This window comes from Pinus tabuliformis, chromosome 7 (genome assembly GCF_031772625.1).
Source record: "Pinus tabuliformis cultivar Carrire ecotype Pingquan chromosome 7, CPIR1, whole genome shotgun sequence".
NCBI classification, from domain to species: Eukaryota; Viridiplantae; Streptophyta; class Pinopsida; order Pinales; family Pinaceae; genus Pinus; species Pinus tabuliformis.
The window spans coordinates 85,040,966-85,068,543 of record NC_142293.1 but is presented as its reverse complement, the minus strand read 5'-3'; the positions used below and the strand labels follow the sequence as shown (position 1 = coordinate 85,068,543).

The following is a 27,578-nucleotide window of genomic DNA, read 5'->3' as shown; positions in this document are numbered from 1 at the left end:
ACAAAAGTTTTCTTTAGGATTTTACCTTTAACACAAAAAGAACACCAAGAAGGAACTATAAATTGACAATTTAATTAGTCATTAGGAGAATTTTTCGACATGCTAACTTTTATGAAGCAAGACTTAATGTGGTAAATGATCAATTAAGACTTTTTAATGTGACCAAAATAAAATCAAAAGGATTTAATAAGTTTTTAATGGGCCAGAGGCCACATAAAAAATTTAAAATCATTTAATGCGAAGAATTACTTTTGATTTAAATTTTTTTTAGGATGTCTCAAAGTCACATAAAATAAAAAAAAAATTGAAATAAAGCCCTTTTTAGTTTTAGAATTTTTTATTTTTATGATTTTTTTGAATCAAAATTTAAAAAAATAAAAATAAAAAAAGGCAAAATGAAATCAAATTAGAATATTAAAAAAAATAAAAAACCAAATCGAATGTTTTTTTTTAAATTTTAATGAACTAAAGTTAATAAAAATGAAATCGAAAATACCTTAACCCTACGAATACACAAAACTAAAAAAGAAAACACAAATGAAATCGAAGTGTTTGCAGGTCCAACAGGGTTCGACGGCGGAAAGAAGAGAAGAGCTTCGACACGCGGAGGGCAGGAAGCAAGGATAGATAGAAGAGCAAATGGATGTGGTTGGAGAAGAAGAAGTGATGGAATTGTCTGACGCAGGAGGGAGTATGGCTGCAGCGAGAGGGAGAAATAAGGAGAGCTGCAAAATGCGTGGAAGGAGGAGCGACTACCTGAGAGAGGGAATGAAATATGGTGGGATGTAAGAGATAAGGAGGGTCGCGGGGTATGGAGGGTTGCAGATCTGTTGTAGGTGATGCAGGGCAATGGAATGGACGTGGATGGGAGGCTGTGAGGGTTAAGGAGAGGGTTACGATTTTGAAGAGGAAGCATGAGGTAGAATCGAGACAGCAAAAAGCAATGAGGGTCGTAGATTTAGGAAAGAGCAGCGAACAAAATAGAAAATCATGGCCCAATAAAACCCAAAAATTTATGATTAAGTTGACATGTTCTGCTTCAGATTTATTAATTGAAACCCCTGAAAAATCGTCTCCAGATTTAAAAAAATTTAAAACCCTTGGCCTTCAAAAATAACGACCCTGCAAAACCTAGTTTTGAGGCCAGATCTTACCCTCCAAGGCCTAGATTTAGCTTCAAATTAAACTTCACCTTCAGATTTGCAACCTGTACCTGAAAACAAAAACACCCAGAACCCAGATATAGAAAAAATAAATAAAACCCCAGAAACCCAAGTCAGAAAACCCAAAAAAAACTTTACAGATCTATGCACAGGAATGACAGATCTGAGGAGTGTGAGTCCAACTCCGCTCCCAGATTTGATAATCTAAGGCTCTGAACAGCCAGATTCGTCAACTTCGCACATAAATTAAATTTTTAAATTTTAAAGGAAGTGCTTAACTCAAAACCCTTCATGTATCACCAATAAAAAATCTTATGATAAGCCCGTGATCAAATCAAGCTGGGCTCTTCAGAAAATACGAATCAGAAGTTGGCTAATCCAACTGAAAACTTCCGCTAACGCCCGAGGATCTAAAAAATCAAGATTTTCCTGCAAAATTCAATTCAACCATCAAAATAGATTGAGAAAACAATAATAAAATTCAGATAAATAGAGATACTTGCTATTATATTCATAACTTAAATTATCATTTAAACCCCAGTGACTGAGCAAGATATCTGTACTCAAATCACTCTTCAAAAGCTATGATCAATGGCTAAAAAAAAAAATTATGCATGAAAAACGACACATCTACAGCGTTTCCATGAAAAGTAACACCGACAAAGATTAACCCCAAAGTCTTCCTTTACTATTCAAAACGAAATTACACGAGAGCTTTTCGCTTAGCACACAACTCAAAGATTAGATGAATCAACTGACAAATGACCTCCTATTTAAAGATAAATACTCCAACAACTAGTTTGAGTGATCCTCGTCAAAACAATCTCGACCATTGATGAAAATTAAAATTTCTTTTAATCTCATCCGTCAAAATATTAAATTCTTGAGGAAATTCGAATTTTTCAGTTAAAAACATTTTAATTAACTCAAAAATAAAAAATTTGAGTTAATTTCCTCAAAAATTTGACTTTGACTTAACCCCCGGGGACCAAAGGCTTAAAATTTAGCAAAATAATTAATTTACCTTAGTCTTGGGACCTTTTAAATTTTGAATTTTAAAGACCGACGAATTTTTCCTTTGGAGAATTTAAATTTATCTAGGACCTAAGATTAATTAAATTTCTGGCATAGGATTTTAATTAATTTTTTGCCAGAAAATTTAATTGATTAACCTATGAGGGGATAAATTATTTTTCGAACCCTCAAGACACTTTACATCATAAGGAGGAAAACCCATCTGAAATAGACTCTCACAGACTACCCATTTCTGCGACACAAATATAATCCAGCAGACCAAGCAATTTGTAATAAAATAACCTAACCAAATAGTTAGGATTATTCCCAAATCACTTTTACATAGACTCGATCTATAACACTAAGACTCGCCTAAGATCCCAGTAACAAGATAGATTTCGGCTTTGGGGTGAAACTGAAAGAAAAATCTGTCGACCATCCGAGAATGAATCGATGAAACAAAAAACCTCCTAGGATGTAAGTCGTCACCAGAAAAGTAATTTTACCTAGGCAATTACATACATGACACGATTCTGCTGAGATTATTTACATCATATACATGCAAAATGGGTTTACATTATAACATGATGATCAGACTGATGATGATAGCTGTACAACATGAACACATCGATCAGGCGTTATCCCTTTTGCGAAAAAATGGGGTGTACTGCTGCGGGTCGTTGACACGTAGTAGTCAACACAATGATTTAATCACTATTAGCCTTTAGATTGCCATTTTGTAATTGTTATTTTGTATTTCACTACTTTCAATGTTTACTTTTAGTTTAGTATTCTATGGCTATTTTAGACTTCAACATAATGTCATTGTCATTGTCATATGATGAATTTACTTTTCATCGTTTTTGATGTGCATTGCATAATTTCAATCGTCTAAAGATGAATTTAATTTATATGTACCTTGCATCATGCCAAAAGAGGAATTTAGATGGAACATTGCATAATATCAAATGATGGATTCAATTTAGTAATTTACTTTTAGATTTACATTGCAGAAATGTTAAATGATAATTCATAAACAATAATAGTCTAATACGAAAATGATCATATTCAGTCTTTAGATATACATTTTATAATTATTAAGATTTACTCTTTAGTTATTGACATATTGTTGGGATTTTTTTTTAATATTAAATTTTTAATAATTTATAATTTTTGACATTGACGTCCCCCCGTTTCCCCGAAATTTCCCTAAATTTGTGGGTTGCTTGCATATGTTCCCCTTGTGCGTATCCCCGCTCCCACGCTTCCCCGTCCTGGAAACTTGGTGGCCCAAGAAAAACAAGCATAACCACCTGATTGCACAATGGAAAACATACCTTTAGGGTTGGCTTTCCTACCAACATATGCTCTTGACAAAGGGGCGAGGGGACATATGACTGATGCAAGGAGCGGAGATCAAATGGCACAATATATCGTCTACATCGGTGGCTGTTGGTTGCTGGCTGAAGAGATATCTAGGAGAAACATTCTCCTACGGGGTCACCCACTTTCAATGGGTAACAAGTCCAAAACCCCAAATTTGGGTAAATTTCCCAACAAACTACTTTTTGTTGGGTTTTCCCTCTCAGAAATATCTTCCGAGCTACCCAACCAAAATTCTAACATGAACAACCTGTGTATTAGCGGTTATGTTTGCTCCGACCTTGGTTGTTGGGTGCAAAAAATCATTATTTATAAACCTTATAGTATTCTTTTTAGAGATTGCATGTTTGATCAAAATTATTTTCTGCGACCTAGTTACAGATGTCCACAGAAATTTGGCAAGGAGAAAACTAAGATCTGAATTATTTGCTGTGCCCTAGTTACAGGTTTCGACAGAAATTTGGCAAGGAGACAGTTAATTTTCTATGTATGTTGGCAGAGTTTCTTACCCTACCAAGAGTTAGAACTAGATGTCACAGTATAGCATAATGAATGCAACAGCTGGATTTGGCCTGTATGTTACAGAAGAATTTTTGTTTACCAAAAAAATGCTTGAATTTGAATATGCACAAAGGAAAGCAATACAAACATCAGACCTTGCATTATGTTTCTATTGAAAACAGAAAATAAGCTGTCATGGAATACCGCCACATTTTTGTTTAATAATACCATTAGTGAGAAGTTTGGCAGTGCTGCCTCAAGCCACTTAGCTCAAGATAAGAAATGAAATGAAATTGTCGTAATTTCATCAAATGATAAAAATAATAGCCAATGGGACTGAAAGCCAGTTCAGCATGTAAGTTACATTCAATTAGGTGTTGCTAGAAGAATCTCCCAAAAAATTCATACCTTAGCATGGGAATTTTGATTATCATATAAGGTATTAGAACTAAAGAAAATTTGCAACGGAGAAGGTCAACTCCGCCATTCTGCATCTTCAAATACTTATGGCATCATAGGAATAACCTTTTAAATTTAGTCCTTACCTGGCAATAACAATTCCATCTAAGGCTATCCTCATTCGCTCATCAACGCAAAGCTCTTCTGCATTTCCAAATGCTTTATCTCCATCACTGTACATCAACTATGGTTTATAAAACGAAACGTCAGATCCATGTTTCTGCAATTCAAACTGTTAAAAGAAAAAGAAAAGAGACCTTTGAAAACGTCTTAAAAATGAGGAAACTATTTATAAAGGAACTAACCTGCAAATTCTCCTTGCCGAGAGGAGAAAAACCATTGGAAAGGACTCTTCGGTTTCTAAGAGGAGAAACACCAAGCATCTCTCCATTTTTTATTACCTAACAAAATTTAGATAATATCTTAATAAATTATAAAATATTCTGCAGAGCACGAGGCAGAGAATTTACACTTGCATTATAAAAGGTGAGAAGAGGGTTAGGAAAGACTAGAATGTTAAATACAAATCCTCTACAGCAAGCTACCATATTTAGAATACATTTTGAACTTTGTATTCCTGGCCATAGTACTTTTAATATTACAAGAAATATGTAAAGTATAGTGAATTTGAAAATAAACTTACAGTAGTATGTCGTATACCAGTAGATTTTGCAAGTAGCTCGTGCTCTTTCAGAAAAGCAAATTCTCCATGAACAGGCAAAAAATGTTGAGGGTTTACCAACCTGAGGACTTCCTCCTAGAGAGACAAACAGGAATAACTTCAAAATCTTAGCTGAATTGAACAATAGCAAAGTAATTAACTTAAACTCCCAAGGCATAAAGGATAAATAAAAACCAAAGCTACCAAGTCCATCAAATTTCTAAGAAGATAGGCATACATTTCATGTGTTTGGGACCTTGCCATATCAGTATGCCAACAGTTCATTGTCATGCCATGAAAGACTCTAAATTAATTAATTTTAAAAATTGCCATTTTCTCTCTGATTCTTGATTTTGGGGCATGAAATTTTGTGACAAAGTTCCTTTGATTATCTATGTGATCCATCACTATATAGTTTTCTCTTGTTAGCTATGCAAAGGTAAATATTTACTACAAAATTCACTACAATTAGAAAATACCGACTTCTAGAAATTGGTTTTTCCGGAGAAACTAGTAACCAAGAAGGAAACTCCACATTGAGTATTACACAATACAAGGACGTACATGTGTCAACCTATGGTTTATCCACCTCCAAAAGTGAAACACCCTCCAAGCTGGTCCACGCTCTAACAAGTTGTTAGTCCAACACTCCCTCTTCTACAATGATCAACTATCCAAGTGTCCTCATTCAAGTGCTCCTCCTCTAACTGTATGCCACGTGTCCTCCATGTGCCCAATTCTACACTAATGTGTGCCAATCTAGTCTCTAAAATCCAATGCGCTTCCTCAACATACGAATCCGAGTCCACCAATTTCCATGAAGTATGCTCCTCAACCTAGGCATCCTCAAGTGAATTGTCCAACATCCAAGATATATAACACATAGACCGAAGCTACAAGGGCTAAGTGCCCTCATCCAATTGCCTAACACTCCTAGTTAGGTACCTCCCTTGATTGAGCAACCAACTAGTCCATTGTCTACACCTAGTAAGTTAATCACCATGTTGATCAAGGTATTGACCTCCTAGGTAATGGAATTGTTACCCACCAAAAGTGTGTAACCCCGCAAGAATTTTTCTACTACTTTGGACAGCCAGCAGCCCTACATTTGCTCAGTATATGATGCTATGCTACATTCATCCACCATTTGCACCGGTCAAACACCACTCACCATCCAACATTCCTCCTTAACAAAGGTGAGTCACCACTCTACAAGTACTATAACCATTTTGCAATCATGTGTTTTTCCTTAATATATAAGGCATCCTTACATGGATTAAAGGATGATTGACTAATCTTGACTATAAACTTGTTCTCTCACCTTACCAAGGGAGTTAATTTTTAACCCTAGTCTAGTGGGACCTCCTCTAAGGCCTTAGGGCTATAGAAGGGGCACTACTTGGAAAACTTGGATTGAAGTAGCATGTCCATAACCACTCCATACTTACCACTTTTACACTATTCCCCTAACTTCATATCCTTCCTTCAGGTTTGCACGATTAGCAGAGGTCAAGCCTTAAAGGGAGAGAGGGAGACCCTACCAGTCAGGGGATTGGCGGTAGAATTCGTGGGTGTGTCAAAAGACCAAGACAAAACCACAACCATGCTAGAAGGACTTAGCATAGGATCAAGGCTTGTGGATAGTAGAGCATCTGGTCATATGATGGGAATGAGGTTAGTGTTCTGTAGTGTTTCAAAGATAGGCTCAAATTGTAGTGAGTTTACTGGGACTAGTACCATGCATGTAGTGAAGGGGGTTGGATGTGTCAGAACCCAACTAGAGTTAGGAGGATTTCTAGAGATGACAGGGATGTTATTTGTTTTCGGATTGATGGTACAAGTACTCTCAATATCAGCCTTGTAGGATGCTAGATATAGAGTTTTGTTCCAATATGGACAGGTGCTTCTATCTTCAAAGGGAGTGACCTTGGATGCAACTATAGTGCTTGGTATCAAACAAGGGCAGTCATATAAGTTGCTAGGACAACCTATGGGTATATCCGAGGGGATCTTGGATACAAGATCAATGTCAGTTGCTGAGAGGGAGTAGGTGGTGAGGAAGAGCGATTCTTCAAGTATTGTCAGGAGCCTCAGTTGGTATGATATGCCATTGTTAGATGCTCAAGAGCAGGATCCTCAGAGCATAGCTAGATGTGACAAGTTCTCAACACAGGTTTCGGATCAGGAAGCAGGATAGGCTTTAGTGTTGGAGGGAGCAGTTATAGATATTGAGATGGGCTTGGAGATGTTGCACTCAAATTGTCAAAGTTCCAAGGAAGCAGAAGTACCATTTTTTCAACAAGGATCGAATCACATATTGGCAGTGCGTTTTTCATAGTCACTCCATTCTGCAAGTTACATATTGTAAATGATCTTAGTAAAACCATGGGCCTGTGTAACAACCTAGGCAAGCTTATAATTTGATGACGAATTCCATCCTAGGAGGTTTTTTAACCTCACTGATTAACTCTGTTTTTCGACACGGCTAATCAGAAGAGCTTTTCCCCTCCAACTTAAAACCCCCAAATCTAAGGTGAAATTTATTGTCAAATTATTAGGTGAGTCCTAGTGTTTTAGTCGAGTCTAATATAAAAGTGGTTTGGGAATCATTTAAGCTAATTGGTTAAATTATTTTATTACAAATCACTTGGTTTACTATATCATATTGAGTCGCAGATGGGTTATGTGTCTTTAGGGTCTAAGACGAATGTGTATTCCCTCTTTGAGTCTTGTAAATGAAAAATCATATGTATTAGAGGATTGGAAAAAATAATTAATCCCCTTATGTGTAAATTAATTAAAATTTTCTAGAAAAATAAAATTAAAATCGTAAGCCAAAAAATTAATTAATTAGAGTCAAAATTAAATTGTCTAGGAAAATAAATTCTCCAAATGGAAAAATTCGTGGGTCTTGAAAGAATCAATTTTTAAAGGTCCTCCACCAAGGGAATATTGTCTTTTTCAAGAAAATTTGGACCCTTGGACCTTGGTGGTTAAGTCAAAGTCAATTTTTTTAGGAAATTAACTCTAAATAATTAATTTTGAACTAATTAAAGGGGAATTAAATAATAGATTCGAAAATTCCTCCAAAATAAGAAATCAAGGGCCAAGATTAAAAGATCTTGAAGTATTTATCAACGGCCAAGATTATTTTGACAAAGATAAAAAGAACTAGCCGTTATTTTTACATTTAGAGGATTTATCTATAAATTAGAGTCATTTGGGTATTTAGTCATCTTGATCTCTAGCCAGAATCGCTGCTGAAGCATTGTGTAAACTATTGTCCCGCTCGGAACTATTTTTTCTATCATAATAGAAGACTCTAGGGTGCAATTCAAGGTGTTATTGCTTATTGATTTGTGGTATGTGCTGACTACGGACATCTCTATGTTGTGTTGAATATTGGTAAGATCTGTTTTTTCATTAGATGGGGATAAAATCATACTATTGATATTTTTGGGCTAATCTTAGGTGGTTTGATTCCCCATGTGATCTAACAGATTATTTTTTGAGATAAATACATAGTGTTAGCAGGTACTTCAGTCATTGGCCTCCAAGCTCACAAACTTGGGCAAGAATCAATGTTGCTTGAATCTCTAGTTTTTTATATGGTGGATTTAATCGTCGCTTGGGCTATAGTGAATCATTAATTTTTCTGAAGCATTTTAGTCATTCTTTCAAGTAAAAAATATTGAAAATATTATTTTCTTAAAATCCATTTAAAAACCCATGTATATTTTATAAATTAAATTGTAATTTATTTTTTCTAACTTGGTTTGAGTTTTAGATCTATTTTGTATATATTTGGGGTTTGGGTGTTTTTATTTTCATTTTTTGCAGGTTGGATCAAGGGATCAAGTGAGAGAAGAGCTAGATCTAGGCCCTTGAGGGTAAGATCTAGTCTCTAGACAATTTTGCAGGGCCATTTACTGAAGATTTGACGGCAAAATTCAGATCTGGAAATTTTCGAGACACGGGTTTTCAATTTTTGGCCTCCTCTTGCCATTTCAGCCTCTGATCTATCATTTCAGCGCTTTTATCCCCACAAATTGGCTTTCTTTAGCCTTGTTCTCCAATTCTTGGCCTCTTTTGCCCCAAAATTGACCCGAAACCCTCAGCTAAAGTTTTAAGGATAAATACTTGGCGGTTTTGCAGGATTAAGGTCTGAAAATTAATATTTCGCAAGTGGTGAGGTAATCCCAAAATTTCAACGGTTTTCGTCGGTGAGATCTTCAAGGCCTTGGGCCTAGGGTTTGACCTCCAAACTTCATTTTCCTTCAATTTCATTACAACAGTTAAATCACAAATAATTAGGCCTTAAAATCAAATTATATATGGTCAAAATTGTTTAGAATTGCAAAATCTTCATTTTCACATTTTTTTGCCACTTGGGCTTGACCTAGATCTGACATTTTAGCTTGCTGGAAATTTCTGCATAACTGTAAAAGAAATCAGATTTAAACATTTCTAAATCACATCCTAATTAAAGTCTAAAAGATCTGAATTTTCATTTTTTTCGGCAAACTTACTATTTTTAGACATTGTGGGGATTATCTATAGTATTTTCAGTTTGTTGATCTATTATTAATACACTGTTGTCATAAACTCATCAGTTCTGAAAATTGCTTAATCAAACTCTGTTAAAGCCCTCAAATTGGAAATTTTCAAGTTTTAGTGTATTTTGTCATTTTTGGAAATATTGGTTATCTATTTTTGGCAATTTTATATTGTTGATCTATCATTGTCTCACTACTGAAATAAGTATATCAGATCTGAAATTTTCTTAGACAAGTCCTAAAAAAAAATTTAAAATTTGATTTTTCTCAAGTTTGGCAATTTTTATTATTTTTAGGCATTTTTGGGCATTGGTGCTGACATCACTATTTGTTGATCTGTGGATTAACTTACTGCTGCAAATTATACTTCAGATCTGAAATTTTACTGAAAGATATATTTTGAGAAAGCTAACATACATATTTTCTAAGTTGGCATATTTTTGTGATCTTGGGCAAGCATAAGCATTGTTGGTTTAGCATTTTCTTACTGTTGTTATAACATTGATCAAGTCTGAATTTTCTGAATATTTATTGCTGAGATACACTGTCATAAATTTGTGATCAACATCTTGATTGACTACTGTTGGCATTTGACATCTTGAGTATCTTGGTATCTTGGTATATTGTTGAAATTTGCACATCATATAGGTTAGTTAATCATTCAAGCAATGGGTGTCCATCCGGTCATTTGGTTTCAATTCATAAGAAGCAAGAATTTGTGACTCTATTAAGGCACTGGTCTCATAATAGAAAATCAAATTTAATCATAATCTTGCTTAATTCCAACCAAGTGGCTAGGCCACTCATCTGTGTCTCCCAGGTAAGTTGATTTCTCAACTTACTTTCCTTCACCTCATTCCATAGGGACTACCCCCCATAGCCTGTTGTTGGGAGACAGCTAGAACGAAGTGGGCAGGGATCAGAGTGACAACCCCCATCTTGAGCATTGTCGCGATGCCTGTACAATCCGGGCAACAACATTTTTTGGCGTCGTTGCCGGGAAACGAGTTCGCTCATTGTCGAAGTTTATGACAATCTTCCTATCCTACAATCCTTCATTTCTCTATCATTTCATTAACTCGTCAAGCGGCACAACACTTTTTGGCACCGTTGCCAGTGATCAATTTATTAGACCTTGGCTTTACGACAATTTCTCATATTCTTCGAAATTATATTCCATCTTTTCATTTATCCCACCAACACCACATTTTTGGCACCTATCTCTCATCATTTTTCATCTTCTCATCACTTTAAAATTTTTTCTTTCACTAATATTTTCATCATGTTCATTCACACTTTTAGCACCTGGACGTTTCAATTGGTTTCCTGTTTGGGTGGCAACTCCACTTATTTATCTATTTTTCTCAAGCAGGAAGCTCCCCTTGATATCCATCTGCTTGATCATTGATTAATTTTTCGGTTTTATGCCTTTTGGATTTTGGAGCTAGATTCATGTTCAAGTGGCGACTCCATTTCTTTTATTTCTTACAAGAATTTTTGCTAGAAGTTCGCTTCCTGTAGATCTCTTGTTTTTCTTGAACAAGGATCTCTCTGACATCCATTAGCCACCTTTCCCCCAAAGCAGATCATCATGGATGACTTGTTTACCCTGTGTCATTTTACTAACATTCTTCATGATATTCCAGAAAATGCCATTAATAAATTGCCTTTGCTCACGAGTAATGATGAAATCACTACTGCAAAACATATCTTAAGGTTTACTCTTTGTATGATCATGTGTTGTAGATCTTCATGCTATGATCATGAAGACATCAAGATGAGACTTTTTGTCCTATCTTTGGAAGATGATGCTAGAGATTGGTTTTGCAAGTTTCCTGATGACTCCTTTGGTTCTTTACAAGACATCATCGATGCTTTTAAAGATAAATATGAAAGTCAAAGGGGCTCACCTTATGCCTCTAGTGCTGAGCAAAAAAATGAAAGTGGTCATGTGTAGGATCCAAATATCATAGAAAGGTATCAAGAGAATGAGTTGCATCATAATAATGATCAAGAAGTCTCTTATTGTAGACCTTATGACCACTTTCATGATGAATCCACATGTGCCTTTGCGATCAAAACCTGAGATAGTGGAAAGGCATAACAAGGGATCAAGGGGATTTTATCAGGGAATTAACTCAAAGGCTTAGAGACATGCAATTCAGTCAAGCTCAATTGATGAAAACTATGGAACTTAATCAAGACAAATTAGTGGTTGATCACTCCAAGGAAATGAAATCCTTACCAATTAGGTGGATGGCTATTGAGAAAAGGCATGTTGAAGAACTAAGCTCCATAAAAGAAAGTCATAAGAAAACAATCAGCTCTATTCATGACAGGGAGGTCAGTCTTCACAACAAATTATTAATCTTAGAAGAGCAGCATGTTGAAGATCTGAAAACCATGGAAATTACTCATTCTAATCAGATGGCCACCATGCAAAGTTGCCTAGTAACCATGGAAATAAATCATTAGGAAGAAATTGATTCTATTCAAGTAAATCATGATAAAGTGATAAATGACATGGAAATCAGTTTTTAGCGCAGGTTGTCAGCTATAGAAGAAAAGTGTGCTCAAGAGATGGAAGTTATGATGTCCAATATGCAAGATCATTTGATTACCATAAAAGCAGATAATGACAAAGTAATTAAGGATATGGAGGCCAGACATATATGCCTTCAAAATAAGTTGTTGATCATGGAGGAAAGCCATGCCAAAGAAATCAATGCTCTAAAGGTTGAACACTCTAACCAGATGGATGTCATCAGAATTGAAAAGACCACTCTTCAAAATAAGCTGCAAATGATGGAAAAGATACAGATTCTGGGACTTCAGCTCAAGCCGAAGGATTCAGAGGGGAAGCACAAAGGGTTTTTCACGACTCATAGGTCTCCCAGTCCACCAGAGCAGTTCTCATCTCATTGCCAAGAGGTTACTTGCCCCACTCAATACAGGTCAACTGGAAGTACCAAAATTGAAAAAGAAGCTAAGAATGGTCAGGCTTATGTGTCACCTTTGACTGAGTACATACAGAATAAGGTTGGGCATACTTCAGATTCTTGAGATCCTTCATCCAAGCATTCTCAAAATCAAGTCAAGAAATCTACAGTGCTCTCATTATTGACATCACAGCCCAACGGGAAGAAAAGTATAAGGCAGAAGAAAAGAAAAAAGGAAGAAGTTTGATGCATCTGATGGCCGAGAGTGTTGATTTGTGGTAGCATTGGATGTGCTCTAGCCATGAAAATTGGTAGAGAGGCTAAAGCACATGACATCTTCAAGACCCAGAAATGGTTTGGGGGAATTCCACCCGGTTAGAGAGATATTAAAATAATTAATATTTTTAATGGGGTTCCTAAATCTAAACTTAGGAAAATTAAAATATTATTGGGTATTAATATAAAATTGGGTGAGAATGTTCTAAATGACATGGATCAAGCCAAATCTAATCTTAGTCGTTGATTAGGGAGTTAATCTCTGTCGTTGAAGACTCAACAGGAAAAGTATAAGAAGAGGCTTGAGGGTCAGTTGGAGAAACACCAAGATTGATCAGTGAATTCGATTTTCTGGAGCGGGGTTTGTTGAGAAATTCAAACAAGTGATCTAAGTTACAGTGAGGGGCAGTGAGTACACAGCAGAGAGGCAAAGATAGTGTCAGAGGGCCAGCGCAGTGACTAAGGAGGCTACGCAGAGGTAGCAGGAACCACACAGAGGCAGCTAGAGACTGCACAGAGGCTAAGGGGCCTGCATGGATGACGTGGAAGGCCAGAGAACTGACGCAGAGAGGCAGAGGGTTGACGCAGGCAGTTCCAGAGCTATGCAGAGCCTTGGAGAAGCGCAGGAAGGATTTTCGTGGGGCAGATTCGTGTTGAGAAGCTGAATATCTGCTTCCGAGAAGATGTATTACTGTCGTGTAAAACTCTCTGTTGGGTGAGCCAGTTTGGCACCCTAGTTGTGTTGATTTGGGGTAGCATCGTATGTGCTCTAGCCATGAAATTTGATGGAGAGGTTGGGGCACATGAGATTTCCAATACCTAGAAAGGATTCGGGCATATTCTAAACAATTTAGGAGATATTAAAATAATTAATATTTTTAATGGAGTCCCTAAGTCTAAACTTAGAGAAATTAAAATATTAATGTGGATTAATATAAAACTGTGTAAGAATGGTCCAAAGGACATGGATAAAGCCAGATCTAATCTTAGCCGTTGATTAGAGACTAAATCTCGGCCGTTGATATGTCAACGACAAAAGTATAAGAGGACGCTTGAGGGTCACTTGGAGAGTACACCAGATGATCAGTCATTCTATTCTCTAGAGCGGGGTTTGCTAACAGAGATAGAATCAGTGATCGGAGTTGCAACTGAGGGGCAGTGAGTACAGAGAGATAGAGAGGGAGAGATAGTGTCGGGAGATCAACGCAGGAGCCAGAGAGAGTGACGCATTAGTAGCCAGGGCTCACGTAGAGCCATGCAGAGGCAGCGAGGAGCTGCGCAGTGCTTCAGAGAGGCTAGCGTTGCTGACGCAGAGGGCCAGAAAGCTGACACAAGGCCTCCTGAGGCTGACACAGGCCCATTTAGGGTGACGCAGGGCCAACACTGGGCAGAAAGAGGTTGACACAGTCTAGAAAGGCAGACGTTGGGGTTTCTAGGGCAGATTGGTGCTGAGGAACTGTCGGAGGGTTTAACCGGGGTTTCAATCGAGACATTTGTCTCAGACTGAGAGGTACTACTGCCAAGGGCATTCTCTGTTGGGTAAGCTGGATTTGGCACCCAAATTGTACTCTGAAATTGCTTAATAAGAAAACCCTCAGATAGCTACACCGGTTTTCCCGCATTGGGTTTTTCCAGGGACATTGGTCCAAAAATAATGGTGTCATTTTGTATGCTTGTTTTCGTTTCCTTCAGTTGATGATCTGTAATATGTTGAGCATGCACTAGTGTTTATTTTCAGTATTTACATTGTAAATAACTTGTTAAGTAACAGAACAAGTCGGTAGGAATAAATTAGTAAAGTGTTGGAGGGTTTCTAACTGGTAGACTTAGAAACTTCAACATGGTATCAGAGCGTGGTTGCAGATCAAAGGAGAACTGAGGACATCAGCCAAGTGGAGCAATAGCAGTAGAAAACAACTGTCTCGAGTGACAAAAGTTGTTCCTAGCATAGCAACAACAAGGGAAGGGTGACGCAGTGCTTGCGTCATCAAGGGTGAGCCAGGAAGAGGCAACGCAGAGGCCAGGGGAGGCAAAGAGAGGCAAAGGGAGGCCCACACAGAGCCACGCAAAGGGCCAAAGGGTTGTGACCAATGTTACTTGGGAGCGGGAGCGGGAGCGGAAGCGGGAGCGGGAGCGACCATTTTCAGAAGCTCCCGGTTTGGGAGCGAATCCCGGAGTGATTTTTTAAAAATATATATATATTTTTATATTTTTTAATTTTTGATACATATATGTCAACAAAAACATGTAGAATGATGAAATAGACATAAAAAACATAAAAAAACATAAATTGATCATTGAACCATATCACATCAATCATCTAGAAATTATAATCGTCATCAACCTTAGTAAAATTAAAATACATATTACAACTGCAACATATTGAGTCTTATAAATCATGATTCATCAAATTCAATATTAAAGTTTCAACTTCAAGCTTTCAGAATTGAAAATTCAATAACATTTATCATCATTGATCACCAAAGTAACAAGTTGTACTTGTAAGCCAAGTTTAACCATTACAAGAAGTAATATCGAAGATATTTCTAAGTCCTGACTCCTAACTTCTAACTGTTAACATGATATGAAATGTTAAAAATTTATAAAATGAAACATGAATAATGAGATGAAATGAAACAACTTTAGTGACTAGTCTTTCACAAAGCATCATATTCATAATTCACAATCATTACCAATGAGTTATAATTGCCAAGGCCCAACTTCAAACTTCAAATTTTCATTGTCACAGTGATATAATGTTTACAAAAAATATCATAATGTCATAATGATATGAAAGAGTCAAGAGTCAAGAGTCAAGGACTCAAAACTCAACACTGAACAGTTATGAAAACTAAAGTGACAAGTCTAATAGAAACTAAAAAAGACAAGTAAACTGTAAATCTACAAGTGGCCTTTGCCACGAGAGTCTCCAGGAGTATAAGTAGGTCGTGGTGGTCTTCTAGGAGTCTCCCGCCCAGACCGACGACCAGAACTAGAGCCTCCACGCGAGGGTGCCGATGTTGGTGGCGACAGCAATGGAACAAGACACGGGCCCCGAGAACTGCTACTGGATGGTGGAGGTGGAGGTGCCATGGCTGCTGCAGCTGCTTCAGCTTCATCCCGTACAAGCTCCTCTTCTAGTTCTTCCATATGTACAATGCCATCCTCCAAATTGTCGTCCTTAGGGTGATTGTCCCAAATTTTATATGTGGGATCTTCATTAGCCCGATCACAGTAATGGCTCAACAACCTCAAGTTGTAGTGCACATAAACCAAGCTTTCTGCTCGGTTTTCGTTGAGCCTGTTTCTTTTCACATTATGTATATAACTGTAGGTGCTCCAACACCTCTCTGCAGAAGAAGAATTTACAACCTGTGAAAGAACTTTTATTGCCAATTTTCGCAAAAGTCCGTGGCCGCCATATGTTTCCCACCATGTGAGAGAATCAAATTTATCTTTGTCATCCATTGCATGGAAGTTACCATACAAACCACTGCCAGTGAAGTATCTGCCTATTTCAAGGCGCACAGCTGCACATTCTTCCCTGTCAGGCACCAACTTTTCTAATGCTTCCAGATATCCTCTAGTTACCTCTCGATCTAAATGGGGTTTGGTCCTAACACCACCCCCTGCTGCAGGTTTGCCCAACCAAGAATCTGAGTAGTATTTTGGCGTAAGGATATACGCCAAGCAATGTAGTGGAAGGTTAAGCCTATTCCACCGTTCACACACACAATCGTGAATCAGTTTGTACAGGTCGGGATCTTTGTTATGAACAATGTCTTTTATTTCCCCCAACATGGTATCCATTTGCTCATACACCTCGCCAATCACTGGTTTGTCTGTATCTGCAAACCGAATCATGTTATAAATTGGCTTGGTGAAATCCAATACCTGTCTCACAGTTGTCCAAAACTGCCCATCAAGAGCGACCTCCTCCACCGTTTCAAAACCTGCAATGTCAGCTACATTTGTAGCCCTTTCCTTTAACACCTGCCAATGTGGACTTGATACCATGCTAGCTAATGCCTCTCTTACCTTCAAAAGGCGCCTGAAGGTGAGGTAATAGCTACCAAATCTAGTCCTCGCAATCTTCAGCAACTCCAATCTCGAGTGACTGCGGAAAAGGCCATGGGTATTGCTATGATTTGTAATAAATTTTATCATTTTTTTTCCTTTCTTGTACAAATCACCAATCCATTGGTATTGTTCATTTTTGTTTTTGACAATATCATGCAACAGAAGGTTCAATGTGTGAACCAAACATCCAGACCAAAATATGTTCGGGTATTTATCCTCAATAATTGCTCCCGCTGCCTTACAATTAGGAGCATTATCAGTGATGACTTGGATGACATTGTATGGGCCAATACGCTCAATTGTTTCAAGCAATGCTTCTGCAATGTTGATAGCGGTCTTGAACTTGTCTGAGTAATCATGTGCAGCTAGAAAGATGGGACCACTAACAGACACGGCAAGAACACTTATCAATGGCTTGCCTTTTACATTTGTCCATCCATCAGATACAATGGACACCCCATTGTCAGTCCAAGAACTTGTCATTTTATTCAAAGAATGTGATATTTTTGCTTTTTCATGATCAAGGCCAACAGTTCTTGCCTTGTCATACCCAGGGCTCTTGTATCCTTTAGGGGCATCATTTATGGCAGAAACCATTTCGTGCCAATAAGGTGAGCGTAGAACATTGAATGGTATCCCACATGCATAGAGGAACCTGTAAACTTTTGAATCCACATCATTCCTACACCCCTCATCAAGGAAATCTGATATGGTTCTACGGCGTAAAGATGATGACCCTGTGCCTCCATGTCCATATCCACTGCCTTGGGAGGATGCTGAAGGAGTTCTTTGTGAGCTTGGTTCAAAGAAACCCCTTGATCTTTTTGCTCTGTATTGGGCGTCCTCCTCTTCCTTTATGTATTTGGCTCTATCTGCTGTTGACACCTTGTCACAAGTTTTGATTCCTATTTGTTTCTCTTCATCCCATGGCCTTTTCCCGCAGAGGTGTCTTCTAGCACGGGTGTATGAGCCTGTGTAGTCAGTGTTGCAATGGGGGCAATGAAATTTAGTGGTTCCACCCCCTCTCCCTGTTTCAGCCCTGTGAACATATTTCCACAATGGAGTTTGGTCTTGTTTAGTTTTTTGACCCTCATGTTCACCCTCCTCCACATCCTCCTCACTGGGGTTTTCACCCATTTGACTTCCTCCGGCTTCTTCATCCACCTCTTCAGTTTCAGGCCCCCTCCGTTTCCTACTCTCCACCACCATAATAACCAGAAAGGGGACCAGGAAGAGGAAAATGCCAATAAAAATCCTCAGGTCCATCGTGTTTGATGTTTGTAGGGTTTGAGTCTTGAATCTGCAAATTAATTTAGTTTATTGGGATTAATTCATTTAATTTATTAATTTAATTTAAATTAATGATCTTTAAACTCAAACAGGTAAATGAAACTAACCAAATTAACTACCTAACCAGCTAAACTAACTAAATGATTAAGTTACTTACCTCTGCAAGCTTCCTCCTCGCTCCTTGGCACTTGCTCCTCGCTCCTCAGCTCTGGCTCCTTGCTCCTCAGCTCTTGCTCCTTGCTCCTTTGCTCTTGCTCAGCTCTCAATCTCAAGCTCAATGAAGTTGAAATGAGTTTTTTTTGGCCCATTGGGCTTATAAACAAAAAAAAATTAGTTAATTTTTTTTTATTTTTCGGGTCCGGCGGAATTTTTTTCCGCCGAACCGCTCCCGGCCGGTTAAAAATCGCTCCCGGAGCGTTTTTTAATGCCCGGGAGCGATCAGGGAGCGATCGCTCCCCGATCGCTCCCGGGCATTAAAAAGCGCTCCGGGAGCTCGGGAGCGATCGCTCCCTGAAACGCTCCCTATCAGAGCAGGGAGCGTAAATTTTTTTAAGGGAGCGCGCTCTCGAAAATCGCTCCCGTCCGGGAGCGATTTTGGGAGCGCGCTCCCGAGCCGCTCCGGCCCGGAGCGCGCTTCGGGAGCGGGTTCGAGGGGGGGGGGGGGGGCGCTCCCCCGCAACACTGGTTGTGACGCAGTTGGCTGAGGAGGTCGAGTTGCTGGTGTTGCGATTGCTCAGAACCTAGGAGCTCTCACCTTCAAGTTACTAGGGTTTAAGAGGATGTGGGAAAGTTGCAGAGTGGAGTTGGTGGGGTACTGTAGTCAGAACAGTACCTGACAGGGCAAGGCCAAGGAGGAAGGAGTTGCTACTGAGGGTTTCTAGCCAAGAAATCTGGATTAGTGGTGCAGTTACACAAACGATCAGAGTAGGGGACATCTCGACATCGGCAGAAAGATTTCCAGGAGGGAAATTGAGACTCAGAGGGAGTCACATCGAAAACTTCCAGGAGGGAAGTAGAAGAGCAACCTGGCACTATACAAAGTAAGAGACCAGGACAGACTGGATGGAGCCTCAAACTTCGCAATCTGGAAGGGCGGAATCTTATCCGTACTTGACAGAAATCGTGTCAAGCACTTTGCCTTGAGGACGATAGCGATCCTAGTTGACCCAACTGATAACGACAAGTATGAGGAGGCAATGGCAAGGGCCAAGAGCATCATCCTTGATGGGGTTAAGGACCATGTAGTACCACACATTGCCGAGAAGGAAACGACAAATGAGATGTGGGAGGCCCTAAAGAAATTGTACCAACATACTTCTGTGCAGAGAAGAATGTTACTAGAAAATCAGATGAGGTCATACCAGATGAAGAAGGGAGAACTGATCGACACCTTCCTCGGTGGACTGAATGAGATCTGAGATCAGTTGACTTCCATAGGGGCCACGTCGGATCAGGAATTAATGGTGAGGACAACCCTGAATGCAGTCTCAGAAGACTGGGAGGTATTTGTCCAGAGTATACTAGGCAGAGGGACCCTTCTATCTTGGGAGGAGATGTGGGTGGCTCTTCGCCAAGAAGAGATCAGACGACAGACAAAGGCAGGAAGCAGCAGTAAGGGGATCAGAGTCAAAAAGGAGGAGGAAGATGTTGCCCTAGCATCTGAGGGAAAGCAAGAAAAACGGAAGAAGAATGATCTCTCCAAGATCAAGTGCTTCCACTGTGAGGAGCTGGGTCATTATGCGACCCAGTGTCCAAGGAAGAAGAGTAATGGAGAGTCTTCCGAGACTAAGGCAGTGCTAGCAAGGGTAGAGAAAGAAGTGGAGACAAATAATGATTGTGCCATGAGTGCACACGCACCACTTGAGCGAAAGTGGGGAGACATCGAGTTGTAGTCAGACAGACTATAGGCGATGAGGGGTAGGATCCTCAAGGTACCTAGCCTCTTGGATTAGACCATGTTACGGGAACCCCGAAGGGGAGTAGCAAGACTGGTAGATGTGGGTAGAGACAGATGCGGATGAAGCGGCAAAGAGAGCTACAGTGCAGGATTCCCAGGACAGCGCGAAGCTAGCAAGTTGCAGCAGTGCGAGAAGCACGAGAGGGTTGCACTAGTGCAGGATGGCACAGAGAGGTGTGCAATGGTGCGAGATGCAGGGAGTTGTTGCAATCGAACAGAGGTTATAGAGGGAGCACTTGTCAGCAGCAAAGGGAGCTTCAGCATCAACAGGTGTCTCTAGCCCAACAGAGAGGTTAGAGTTGGGAGATCAGTTACTTACTTCTCAGTAACTGAGTTTGCAGTGCAGCAGTGGGCAGCATGATGAGAGGAGTTGCAGTGCAGATGGAGTGTTGGGAGAAAGGACGAGCAGCAGCACGGATGCAGAAAGAGTTGCAGTACAAATGCAACAGTGGCAGTGGCAGGGCCATGGGTAGTAGTGCAAGATGCAGCAGTGTAGAGGATGTTGGGCAGCAAGCCTAGCATCAGCATAAAGACCGATGCCGGATGATCAGGGTGATACTCAGTGAGGAGTATTGCTAGAGCACAGTCCTTGCTAAGAGGGAGTATTGATTTGGGGTAGCATCGGATGTGTTGTAGCCATGAAATTTGGTTGAGAGCTTGGGGCACATGAGATCTCCAATACCCAAAAAGGGGTTGGGAAGATTCTAAACAGTTTAGGAGATATTAAACTAATTAATATTTTTAATGGAGTCCCTAAGCCTAAAACTTAGGGAAATTAAAATATTAATGTGGATTAATATAAAACTGTGTTAGAATGGTCCAAAAGACATGGATCAAGCCAGATCTAATCTTAGCCGTTGATTAGGGACTTAATCTCGGTCGTTGATATGTCAACGAGAAAAGTATAAGAGGAGGCTTGAAGGTCACTTGGAGAGTACACCAGATGATCAGTCATTCTATTCTTTAGAGCGGGGTTTGCTAAGAGAGATAGAATTAGTGATCACAGTTGTAGCTGAGGGGCAATGAGTATAGAGAGACAAAAAGGCAGAGATAGTGCTGGGAGATCAGCGCAGGAGCCAAAGAGAGTGACGCAGTAGCAGCCAGGGCTCGCGCACAGCCACACAGAGGCAGCCAGGAGCTGTGCAGTGCTTTAGAGAGGGCAGTGTTGCTGATGCAAAGGGCCGGAAGGCTGACGTAGGGCCTCCTGGCTCCTGACACAGGCCCATTCAAGGTGATGCAGGGCTAGCGCTGGGCAAAGAGAGGCTGACACAGTCCAGAAAGGCAGAAGTTGGGGTTTCTGGGACAAATTGGAGCTGAGCAACTTTCGGAGGGTTTAACCGGGGTTTCAGCTGGGACATTTGTCTCAGATTGAGAGGTACTACTGCCAAGTGCATTTTCTGTTGGGTAAGTCGGATTTGACACCCAGATTGTACTCTGAAATTGCTTAATAAGAAAACCCTCAAATAGTTGCACCGGTTTTCCCGCATTGGGTTTTTCGGAGACATTGGTCCAAAAATAACGGTGTCATTTTGTATGCTTGTTTCTGTTTCCTTCAGTTAATGATCTGTAATATGTTGAGCATGCACTAGTGTTTATTTTTAGTATTTACATTGTAAATAACTTGTTAAGTAATGGAACAAGTAGGTAGGAATAAATCAGTAAAGTGCATGGAGGGTTTCTAACTGGTAGACTTAGAAACTTCAACAAGTTGTACTCAAGAAATTTGCATAATAATAAAACCCTTAGAACTGCTGCACCGGCTTTCCCGCATTGGGTTTTTCCCATAGACGATTATCCAAAAATAACAGTGTCCCTTGTGTGTTTTCTATTATTTCAGTTGATGATTTGTATATGAGTTGAGGCTACATTTGTGTTTATTTTCAGTATTTATATGAATAAATAACTTGTTAAGGAATAAATAAGTAGGTGAAATAAACCAGATAATGTAGTAGAAATTTATGACGTGTCAAACTTAGAAATTTCAACAGAGAGTAGCTCGATATTCGGATGAGTCACAATCCTAGCATTTTTAGAATTCAGCATGGCACATCCAAGAAGCAGCCCACAAACTTGTCGGAGAGTCGACAAATGCTCAGTATGCACCATGTTGATGACATCTGATGCCATGGGCATCGTTTTGTATAGTATATCTAACCCTATTCCCTTTTTAGTTCATGTTGTTAAAAGTTTATTTCACGCATTTATATGATGTCTTTTATATGTCAGTTTCTTAGAGTGGATTTTCTATTCCAGTGGTATTTTCTATATATGCATGATGATTTTGATGTTGAATGGATATCTATTTGATGGGCTTTTGTTTCCTTGGATGCAGGATTTTGGGGTTCTCACATTACTTCATGGAAGCAATGTGTCCCCATATGGAGCTAGATGTTGCACTCATATAGTCAAAGTTCCAAGTAAGCGAAAGTACCAATTTTTTCAACAAGGATCGGATCACATATCGGCAATTCGTGTGTCATAGTCATCTCATTCTTCAAGTTACATATTGTAAATGATCTTAGTAAAACCACGAGTCTATGTAACAACCTAGGTAGGCTTATAATTTGATGACGAATTCCATCATAGGAGGATTTTTAACCTCACTGATTACCTGTGTTTTTCAACACAGCTAATCAGAAGAGTTTTTGCCCTCCAACTTATAACTCCCAAAGCTAGGGTAAAATTTATTGTAAAATTATTAGGTGAGTCCTAGTGTTTTAGTCGAGTCTGATGTAAAAGTGGTTTGAGAATAATTTAAGCTAATTGGCTAAATTATTTTATTACAAATCACTTGGTTTACTAAATCATATTGAGTCACAGATGGGTTGTGCCGTGAGGGTCTAAGATGAATGTGTATTTCCTCTTTGAGTCTTGTAAAAGAAAAACCATATATATTAGAGGGTTGAAAAAAATAATTAATCCCCTCATGTGTAAATTAATTAATTTAAAAAAAAAAAAAAAAAGTTAAAATCCTAAGCCAGAAAATTAATTAATTAGAGTCAAAATTAAATTGTCAAGGAAAATAAATTCTCCAAATAGAAAAATTCGTGGGTCTTGAAAGAATCAATTTTTAAAAGTCTTCCACAAAGATAATATTGTCTTTTTCAAGAAAATTTGGACCCTTGGACTTTGGTGGTTAAGTCATTCAAGCTTTTGAGGAAATTAGCTCTAAATAATTAATTTTGAGCTAAGTAAAAGGGAATTAAATGATAAATTCGAAAATTCATCAAAAATAAGGAATCATGGGCCAAGATTAAAACATCTTAAAGTATTTATCAACAGTCAAGATTATTTTGACAAGGATAAAAAAAACTAGCCGTTATTTTTCCATTTGGAAGATTTATCTATAAATTAGAGTCATTTGAGCCTCTAGCCATCATGATCTCTGGCTAGAATTGTTACTGAAGCATTGTGTAAACTATTGTCCTGCTAGGAACTATTTTTCTATCAAAATAAAAAACTTTGAAGTGCAATTCAAGGTGTTCTTGCTTATTGATTTATGGTATGTGCTGACTACGGGCATCTCTATGTTGTGTTGATTATTGGTAAGATCTGTTTTTCATTAGATGGAGATAAAATCATATTATTGATAGTTTTGGACTAATCCTAGGAGGTTTGATTCCCCATGTGATCTAACATATTATTTTTTGAGATAAATACACAATGTTTGCACGTACTTCAGTCCTTGGCCTCCAAGTTCACAAACTTGTCAAGAATCACTGTTGCTTGGATCTCTAATTTTTATATAGTGGATTTAATCTTCGCTTGGACTATAGTAAAGCATTAATTTTTCTGAAGCATTTTAGTCGTTCTTTCAAGTAAAAAATATTGAAAATTTTATTTTCTCAAAATCCATTTAAAAACCCATGTATATTTTGTAAATTGTAATTGTAATTTATTTGCTTTTAGCTTGGGTTGGGGTTTAGATCTATTTTGTATATATTTGGGGTTTGGGTGTTTTTATTTGCATTTTTTGCAGGCTGGATCAAGGAATCAAGTGGGAGAAGAACTAAACCTAGACCCTTGAGAGTAAGATCTAGTCTCTAGACAATTTTGTAGGGCCATTTACTGAATATTTGACAGCAAATTCAAATTTGGAAATTTTCGAAACATGGGTTTTCAATTTTTTGCCTCCTCTTGCCATTTCAGCCCTTTTATCTGTGAAAATTCCTAAGCCGGAATCCCTACAACAACAAACTGATGTTACTTCTCCAACTTGATTAAATCATGCAAGTTATTTATTGTCTTCTATGGTAAATTTCAAAGTAAATACATTTGCAGCCTTCACTTAATTTATATATATGCGGAAACAAAATACTAAGCAAGAAAGGAAAATACAACACATAGGACACAGTTATTTTTGGACAAATAGTCCCCGAAAAAACCCAATGCGAGAAAACCAATGCAGCAGCTCTAAGGGTTTTATTATTATGTAGTAGCAAAATCTGAATACATCACTGAATAACTAACAAGGTTATTCAGTTACAGAGAGAAATACTGGCAGAAACTTTGTGAGTGTACCTCACACAATCACTGAGATAAGCTGCGTTGTTCCGGCTACTAAATGAGATTCCCCTGGCAGGCACTACGTTGCCTCTATGCTATCCCAATGTCAACCCTTTCAGGCACTGCGTCACCCAGCTGGGACCTTCTAATGATAAGACAAATACTTTCATCTTGACACCTTCATAATTATAGTCCTAGCATACCATGCCCTATTGTTAAAATTCGCAACTAGGGCCAAACTCCATGTGGGTCTACTTATTCATGGTAGCTGATATTTTTCTTGAATTCCTCTTGTTGACCTCTACTGGTCAACTACCCATGCAGTGCACCCCGTTTTTCTTGACAGAAAGAAGCAGCACCTGATCAGCATGTCCGTGCCATCCTGCCATCATCAGCAGCTTGATCATTTCAGTTGTAAACCCAGTCTGCATGTATGAATTGTAAATAATCTAAGCAGATCATGAGTCATGTATGTAATTGGCCTAGGTGGACCTAACTTTCTGATGATAATCTACGTCCCGGAAGGTTTTTCGTCTCACCGATCCACGGATCGGCAGAGTTTTCCTTCAAACCTGACCCCAAAGCCGGGATGGATTTTGTCATTAGAACTTTAGGAGAATCCTAGTGTGTTAATCTGCTAGATTATCGTTGTGTCGCAGAGCTGGGTGTTTTGTGAGGGTCTGTATTAAAGGGGTTTTTCTCCCTTAAGATGTAAATTGTAAAAGTCATGATGTAATGGTCCTGAGGGTCGAAAAATGTTTTAAATCCCCTCATGAGTCCTAAGTCCTAGGTCCTAGGTGATGTTTCTGAAGGCTTAGTTCGATGATCCATTTTAAAATAAATTAAAAAATTAAAAAATGAATAAAAATAATAAAATAATAAAAAGTAATAAAAAATTAAAAAAGTAAAGCAAAAAAAAAACCTAACTAGTAAAATAATAATATTTTAAGTGAATAAATCGACGGATGAGATCAAGAGATGTCTTGATTCTCATCAACGGTAGAGATCATTTCTGCATGGATCACTCGAACTAGCCGTTGGAGACATTTCCTTTAAGTAGGGTGCTAGGGCTCTTTTAGAGATCATCTGATCTGTGAGTCTGTACTGAAAAAGCTCTCTTGTAATCTAATTTTCTGGTTAATAAAGAAGACTTTGGGGTCCAAATCGTGCTGGTGTTACTCTCTGGGATTGCTGTGAGATCTTTAATTTTCTGCATATTTCAGTTTTCAGCCATTAGTCATAGCTTGTTTTAGAGTATTGTGAGCACAGGTATCTTGTTCACTTGCTAGGGTTTGAGCGTTGCTAGGGTTTCTGAAATAATGGCAGGTATCTCCATTATTTCCTGAGATCTAGCAGCGTTCTCTCTCTCTTTGCTGATGGTTGCTTGAGATGTGCAGGAAAACCTTTTAGTAGAAGATATTGGTGGGCGTTTGGGGAAGTTCTAGGCTGAACCAGCCGACTCCCACAGGCTTTTCTTTGCAGAGCGCAGCTGATTTTGGCCCTGGGTTAATCATTTAAAATTTATTTCCTGTTTTGCATGAGAGATTTTCTTTCTGTTCACAGCAGAATTTAAGTTTTCTGATATTTCGAAAATATTACCGCTGTTATTGCTAAATCTGGCATTTCAAGGGCCACAATTTGTACATTAATCAGCTGTCTAGGGTTTTATTTTTAATTTTTGATTTTTACAGGTTTCATTAGGGTTTTGTATTTTTGTGTTTTCAGCTACAGGGTTTTCATCAAGTGCAATTTTTGAGTCAGCTGTCGAAGAACATTCTTGGAACCAGATCGTCAATATTACTTGCATTACATGAAATCAAAAACAGTGGAAAGCCCTCAGCTATCGAAGCCGTAGCATGCATCATTCTGAAACCGAAAGCATACGCTGTGGTTTTCCTGGGCAAATCGCTTCATCAGCTGAGGTTTATCGTTCCAATTACAAACACGCAGAGGATAAAGTCTCTAAAACAATACGCGTGAGGTATCCACACTGCGTGAACAGATCCTTTGAAAACGACGGTCCAAAAAAAAAAAAAAGCGTCGATGTATTTGGCATGAAACAGTATTGAAAGATCCAGTTGTGAATTTGGAGGCATCGGTCCAATCAGAAGCACGTGCTGGGGTTTTCTGAGCCGCTATCAAAAGCTCCGCGTGATCAAGCGATATCAGCCAGGCACGGGGTCTCATTCTCATCGGGTCGATTTCCTTTTTTAAACGGGTTCCATTCACCGCCGCTACAGCATTACCATCGACTAAGACATTCGCTGGTTCGATTTCTGAGCACTGTTGACAAAGCATCGGACCAGAGTTGAGTTTCAGTTGCATCGACATTTCATCTGCAGAAAAAGCCAGAAATTTTTTACACGCGTACCAGGTAATGTATGGACGAGAATCATATAGTGGTATCGCTTTTTATTTCGTTCTGACGGCTCATTTGCTCAGCACAATAGCAGCTAGCGTGTAAGTACGTCGGGTTTGTTTGGGCGCAGAGGTTTTGTTTCATTTCACGCTGTAGATTAGGGTTCGATTTTATATTCATTTAGATTTTGTTTTTTTTTAAGTGGAGCATAGGTTCAGCGTTTTAAAATTTACGTAGTTTATGTTTAATATTTTGTTTTAGATTCGTTCTTGCATTAGATTTTAATTAGCTTAGATTTTTTTTATTAGATTCTTATCATATGAAAATAAAAAAAAATGTCGTTTTCATTTTCAGCGTAGTTTAATTTTTTTTTGTTTTTTTGTCTAGCTTTTATTTAGATTTAACTTTTATATTTTAGTTAGATTTAAATGAAT

The 27,578-nt window shown here is 38.6% G+C and overlaps 1 protein-coding gene across 1 annotated transcript in view; it reads right to left on the bottom strand.

The window, feature by feature from the left end:
- Positions 1-27,578, bottom strand: part of LOC149245375 (ribonuclease J-like) — a 140,980-nt gene that overhangs the window by 77,876 nt on the left and 35,526 nt on the right. The window contains exons 3-5 of the mRNA XM_089438048.1: positions 5,164-5,277; positions 4,826-4,921; positions 4,607-4,704 (exon numbers count right to left, since the gene is read on the bottom strand). Coding sequence (XP_089294174.1) covers positions 4,607-4,704; positions 4,826-4,921; positions 5,164-5,277 — 308 coding nt within the window. The remainder of the gene's footprint in view (positions 1-4,606; positions 4,705-4,825; positions 4,922-5,163; positions 5,278-27,578) is intronic.